The sequence below is a fragment of the Astatotilapia calliptera genome, chromosome 14 (genome assembly GCF_964374335.1).
Source record: "Astatotilapia calliptera chromosome 14, fAstCal68.1, whole genome shotgun sequence".
Classification (NCBI taxonomy): domain Eukaryota; kingdom Metazoa; phylum Chordata; class Actinopteri; order Cichliformes; family Cichlidae; genus Astatotilapia; species Astatotilapia calliptera.
Window position 1 is genome coordinate 8,917,815 of NC_137435.1, and position 7,023 is coordinate 8,924,837.

General features: G+C 43.6%; 1 protein-coding gene across 2 annotated transcripts in view; it reads right to left on the minus strand.

Annotated features, from left to right (window-relative positions):
* Window positions 1–5,803, minus strand: part of frem2b (FRAS1 related extracellular matrix 2b) — a 48,267-nt gene extending 42,464 nt beyond the window's left edge. For both annotated transcript variants that reach the window (XM_026191459.2, XM_080289196.1), the window contains exon 1: window positions 602–5,803. In XM_026191459.2, the coding sequence (XP_026047244.2) occupies window positions 602–5,612 (5,011 nt within the window). In that variant the 5' untranslated portion in view covers window positions 5,613–5,803. The remainder of the gene's footprint in view (window positions 1–601) is intronic.
* Between the last annotated feature and the right edge of the window lie 1,220 nt (window positions 5,804–7,023).

Below are 7,023 nucleotides of genomic sequence, written 5' to 3' on the forward strand. Positions count from 1 at the left end.
TAGGGGAAAGCATCTCACAGTGGCTTAGTAAATAAAAGCAGGGAATACGTGAATATTGACTGTGGCTGCTATCCTGATATTTACCATTACCAAGACACCCCTCTGGTCTGTTTGAAATGTAACTTCTGTACTGCACCATGTTATTTACAAAGCCAGTGATTTGCTGGGAGCTAGAATACCGCATCTCTCTCCCTCTGACATGTTTGCATGTTCACATTATTTATCATCACGTCTGTAATTCTCTTGTCTACTGTTATATTCCTCTGGTAAAGCACAAACCACCCTAAGTTTCCTCCAAAGTGAAATGTTTTAGGCACTGTTTGAAAAATGCTCTCCTCCAGAGCGAACTAGTCAGCCTGAGGCACTAGCATACTTCTTTCTGTAAACAGGCGCTCTCTAGAGTGAAAACAAAAAGTTTATGATTTTTAAGACCATTGGAGTAAGGCCATTTAAAAGTCTAAGTAAAAGCAGGGTAAGATTAAATTCACATCAGACTGCTCCGAATATTTTGAAAAGTCTTCTACGTGAGTTTTACTGCAGGAGATTGCAAATCCATCAGAATGTCACAGGACTGAAAAGTTTTAAAGAGCAGCCTTCTTACCTTGCGTGAAGCTGTTGATAGTTGCATTTCCTCTGGCGTGGTTGATAAGGTAGCCATGTTTTGGGGCTACAGTAATCCTAAAGGTCACAGAGTCCTGAATGCTGTCTCTGTCCTCTGCTTTCAGGGTCTTACTAGTGATCACAAAGCCCAAGTGGCCTGTCTCCAAAACCCGCAGTGTTGGAGCACCTTTATTAACCAGAATCTGTGGTACACCATTATCCACGGAGAGGATGGTAATCTTCATCATTTGAGGCTTTCGGGTCTCAAATACAGTATCGGGAAAGACATAGAAGTCTGTGTGAGTGCCATCGGTGACAGTGAAGGAGAAACTGTCCTCTGTACTCTCTGTGCCATCGTGCCTGTAGCTGATCAAGTTCTCATTCAAGTCCTGCTTTGTGAATGAGGTGACAGGCCGGGTGTTGTTAAAGAGCAGGCGACCATGAACTGGAATCTGAGTGACTGTGAATTTCAAGAGACGGTCAACGGTGTCCCTGTCTTCAACTGTTAGCTCAAAAGGTGTGATGAGTTTGTTTTCTCCCTCTGTCACTGCCAGACTGTGTACCGTCAGTACAGGCTTTTTATTATCCACATCAGCGATGGAGATGCGGAAAGTGCGGAACACGGGATTATAGCCATCAGTCACTTCAAATTCAAAGCTATCCATTTTCACTTCGTCATCCGATGTGTGAATGTAGTAGATTTTGTTGCCAGCCAGCTGGAGCTGTGTAAAGGATGAGATGGGCATCCCAGGTATGTCTGTGCACTCCAGGTGTCCTCTGACTGGTGCCCGGGTGATTGTGAAAACTAAGTGTTCATCTGGGCTGTTGAGGTCACTGGTACTGAGGAGGTCTGTTGTCAAAGTAACCCTGCCACCCTCTTTAAGAGATACACCTTTACTGACCACATCAGGGAAAACCATGTCTATGCTGCCGATTGTAACATAGAAGTATCTGTCAATCAAAGGGTTGATGCCATCAGTCACATCAAACTTGATGAGGTCTCGAATTCCCTCTTGTCCATTGTGGATGTACACAATCAGACCCTGATCCACCTCGCTTTGTGTAATATTCATTCCAACTGTGATATTTTGCAACGTCCCTGAAGGCGTCGCTCTTTGCAAATACCCTTGACTGGGTCCGTATCGAATTATATATGTTAGCGTGCTATCCTCAGAGTCCAGATCAGTAGCTTTTAAAACATCGCTGTTAATGACTTTCACATCACCTATCTCTATTTCAAGGCCATCATTGATTGCCATCCTTGGGGTTTCGTCGTCCACAGGGATAATCATAACAATGACTGTTTTCTCCACACTGAACTTTCCATCTGTAAGAACAATATCAAAGCTGTCCTCTGTGGTCTCTGAGTCATCATGCTCATACACGTAGCTGGAGGCCTCCCTGATCTGATCCAAGGTAAAGTTAGACACAGGGACGGTGCCAGTAGTGAGCTGATTGAGAATAAATCCATGCTTGGGGGGTTTGGTGATGATGAATGTCAGCTGATCAGAGGGGAGATCAGCATCAGCACCATTCAGAATGGGAGTGTCAATAACTATGTTCATGCCCTCCATAACCACAAACTCTCTCATGTAAATCTCTGGCTTTTCATCATTAGAGGGGATTATGGAGATGGGGAAAAAGTGCCTTTCAGAGAAATTGATGCCATCAGAGCATCTGAATGTAAACCTGTCTTCTACTGGCTCGACTCCTTTGTGAATGCTTTGAACATAATAAATGTGATTCTGTTTGATGTCCTTGATGGTGAAAGCACTAATAGCTGTTCCAGACCTGGATTTCTCTGAGCCTGGGGCTGGGGAAATATTTTCCACATACCCTGAAGTCGGCTGTACGATGATTGTACATAGAAGGTCATCGCTGGGGGTGTCGACATCATCTGCGCTTATGTGGAGAATCTGAATGGCATGCTTCTCTCCCTCAACAACAGTGAACTGCGGCCCCACAAAGACCTCTGGAGCCTGGCTGTCCAGAGGAAGAATGGTGACATGCACTCTGACACCTGTGATCTTATTTCCTCCGACAGTCCACTCATCAGACATGTCTGTCAAAGTGAGATTGAAAAAGTCCTCCTTTGTGCTTGAGCCTATCTCCCCACTTGTGTGAGCATAGACCACAAAGCCATTAATAATATCAGCTTGGGTGAATGTGCCCGATGAAACACCTCTAACCAGGATTTCACCCAATGACGGCGGGTCTTCAACTATGAAGGTTAATCTGAGGTCATCTGTGTCCTCATCTCTTCCTTGAATGACATTACTTGTGATTTCTGTTGCTCCATTTTCCAGTACATCTATGTAGGAGCCAATTGTGCCAGCAGGAAGACTTATAGTTGGAGCCTCATCATCAATTGGCTTCACATTGATCTTTATAGTAATTGGGACTATGTGCACCCCATCGCTGACATCTATTTGTATGGAATCTACTGTTGATTCATCTCCATTATGAATGTATGAAATTAGGCCATTTGCAATATCCTCTAGACTGAAAGCATTTCCTTTGGTCATATCAATGAATGTAAACTGGACCTGACCATGCAGTGGTGGCTGAGTTAAGGTGAAGGTTATCTTTTTCTTTTCCGTGTCTGTGTCAGAGGTGTCCAGCTCAGCACTCGTAAGGATATGTCTGCCACGCTCAAGCACAGTAAATCCAGAGTTCTTTATTTGAGGCGGCTTGTTGTCCACAGGCTTTAAAAATATAGTGAAAACCCCTTCTACAGTATTCCCAGAAACATCCTCAACAGTGTATCTAAACTGCAAAACATGAGTGGTAATTCCAAGCTCAAGATCAGGTGGTTTGTAAGCTATTTTGTGGTGATTGATTTGAGCCTGAGTGAAAGTTGTGACTTCGGTGTTTGGATTTTCAGTCAATACCAAAGCTCCGAGTACAACAGGGCTGTTCTCATCTGTGTCTGTCGGTGGCTGCACGATTGTATATTTGAGATCACGATCGTCTGAATCGAGGTCAGTGTAACGGAGGAATTTCTTTCGGAAGTAAGTAAGCTGATACTCATGCACAGTCATTTGCAGCGTCGCCCCAGGGTACAGTTCAGGTGGAAGGTCGTCAACAGGGAGAATTTTGATGTCAAATGAGCTTTGACCTGATTGATTTGGTGGGTCATTGTCATCTTGAACCGTAAACACAAACTGATCCATGACTGTGCTGGTACTGTGAGGTCCAATGTGCTTGTAAAACAGTTTACCATCAGTAATATCCTGCTGCAGCCATTCAGTCACTACTTTCTCATACATTTCGTCCTCTGTATTAAACTTCCAGGTTGATGGGTCTTCTGGGGCCTCAGACTGACGCAGCATCACCTGTCCCAGTGTGGAAAAAGGAGGCTCGATTGTGAATTTAATTGTGGAATCTTCTGAGTCGATGTCTGCTGCACTGAGCATAAGCGAGGTGATAGGCATCATTTGGTTTTTGAATAAAACCAAACCAGTGTTGGCATTTATAATGGGAGGCTCGTCATCTGTCGGCACAACAGTAATAGGAAACAGAAACTCCACCTCATTTGTGCCATCTGTCATTCTGAAAACAATATTATCACTGTACGTGTCACTGCCATCATGTTGATAAATTACTACACCAGCATCAAGGTCAGCTGGGGTGAAAAATTTCCTCCTGGAGCCAAGAACAGTCAATTCACCATGCCTCAGGCCATCAATAACAGTCATTTTGACTTTCTCTAAATTATCCTCATCACTGATTTCCAGATTCTGTGAACTGGACAGAGGCCTGGACTGACCCTCATACAGCAATTGTCCAGTATTCCTAGTAACCACAGGGGCCAGCGTGTTCATAGGCTTTACAACAATCATGAAAGCAAAAGGATCTGACACAGCTCCCTCTCCATCCACAACCTCAAACTCAATCTGGAAAATCCTCTCAGTGTCCGAATCCACAGCAGGGGGCTTGTAGGCAATTTTCAGCTCTTTGAGGTCTCCTTGGTAAAATGAGGTTATTGGCAAATTCCTATCATCAGTGCTTACTATGTAGCCTTCCTCAAAGGACAGGGGAGATGTAATATTGAAGATTAATTCATCAGGATTAGACTCGACATCCTCTGCAGCCAGCATATCCGTGGTTATTGCTGTCATTACAAACTGATCTACTTCCATCATCATCATGGCAACAAAGCTGGGTTTAGGAGGTATGTTGTCTTCACCCTCTTTGATTCTGACCAGAATCTGGAAAAATTCCTGCTTGAGCAAATTGCCTTCTTTATCATGTAATTCCACAACCATCGGAATGTAATCTCTGTTAGGTGACTTCAAAGCGAAAGTGTGCTGATAACGGGTGTTCATTTTAATAAACTCATCACAGTCCACCATTGTTCCGAGGCTCTCTTCATCCACAAGTTTTCCATACCTGGGCAGCACATTGCCACTGGAGAGGGAAGCTATTTTGCACTGATGCGCACTTCTATCATAGGTGAATTCTAAAATTTTCTTATCGATGGGATTACTTGTGCCGAGCAGTTTTTCAACAGTGAGCGGCATGTTTTTCGTCAGCACCTCCAGCTGTGTAAAAATAACCTCCACCTCCATCATAAAAGGTATTATAATTGTATCCGTTTGCGTGTCGTACCTGAGTTGTAACCTCACTCTATCCTTCGGGGGACTCCGAGAGCCAAAGTGAGAATACTTCACGTCATTGGGACCAAATTCACACGGAAACTTTTTCGGAGACAGGTGTCCAGGCCTTTGAGACAAAGGATCGTTGTCTAGGACTGTTATGCTGCATCTATCACCGGGCTGAACTTGGATAACCAAATCGTTGATGGGATCAATGAAGACTGATCTCCCGAAAGGCACGCGTATCCCATTATTGGCAACCAATATCGTGTCTTCTGACAGCTCAGCCCTCAAAGCGTATGATAATCCATAGCTGTCAAAAACCTGTGCAACCACATCACCTGTCAGAATCACTGCGAGCAGAATCAGAGCGGCGCCAGTCCCGTGCAGATGCGGGTGAATAATCCAAGCCATTTGTAGAGTGGAACTGCAGAGGAAACACCTTCAACTTTGTGCATGCAACCTTGTAAACCGCGTACCTCGGTTAAAGTTGCAAGAGTACAAAATCGGAGTTGGATAATATCACGCACCTGTGAGCACTGAGGTGCACCATTCTCTCACAGTAGCTGTGCACTGATAGCCCAAACTTCATACTCCTGCCTAGCTGGAGTAAGGAGAGCCACGCCCTCCACTCAGCCAATTGGTCGATATCTCTCCTCCGGAACGCGTTAGCCAGGTTTTAAATGGACGTGGTTTGTGTCATTCTGGGTGGAAAAAGAATGTCGCGTCGGATAAACGCTCAGTTTCATTTAGTAAAAGAATGTGGTGCTATTTATGTATTAGACGTGACTTTGCGTATGTCCCCAGCAGAACTTGCAATAAGATATGTGAGCAAGTTACTTCGTTTAAACACGCCAAAAGCAGACTAGCGGTCTTTATTAAATATACATTCAAATATAGTTGAATTACTCCAAAATATCCACATTAATAAGGGAATGAGAAGTCCAGCTGTATCAATGTGAGTGCAGAAGAGCTTTGTCTCCCTCTCCTGGGTTGCGCTGGAGTGAATATGCTCTGCACGTCTTCATTACCCTCCAAACTCACATTTTTTAATACTCACTGTGTTTGTTTGTTTTTAATCCATTTCGGAAAATTTGGTCTATGATTATATTAATATCTCGTGCAATTTGCAATTTGCAGGATTAACTGTCTTAATGTTTTCTGTTTTATTTAAGAAGTCACTGTTTTTGTCACTAGAGATTCAAATTATGCCTTGAAGGCAGTCCTCAACTCTTTTTTTTTTTTTAACCCTGCTCACAATCCACTCCTAATGGGATCAAAAGTTCTATTTATCCAAATCATGTGGGAACATTGTCCTGCTTCTTGCTAGGGCAATCTAATCGCAGAGGTCCTCCAGATGTCAGGTGCTTTCCCCAGCAGAGCACTTTCCTCTGACAAGCTGACAAGCCCAGTCATGAACCTCTCTCTGTACCACTTACCTGGAGAACCAGTGTTGATGAAAAGAACACCCACAAAGATACTGCACTACACAGCAGGGCAGGACAGAATGACTGAATTTTATTCCAAGTAGGGTTGATTTTGGTGCCATGAGCACTGCTGCACAGTCAGATAAGAATTACAAATCTGGTAGATTAAGAAATTTGTCTGGTAGAATCAGACATACGTCCAAAGGGGAGTGTATGGAAAAGAAAAAAAAAAGAAAAATCTTGAACACGTGTGGTATTTTACTGTTCTCACATTCAATTAAAATGTCAGCAAGACAGATTTCTACAACACAGCCGTGGTATTCATTGAGCCCACCTGCAGGAATAGCTGCTCATCTGTGTATATAGTATGTATACAGATACCTAAGATTCCCTGTAAA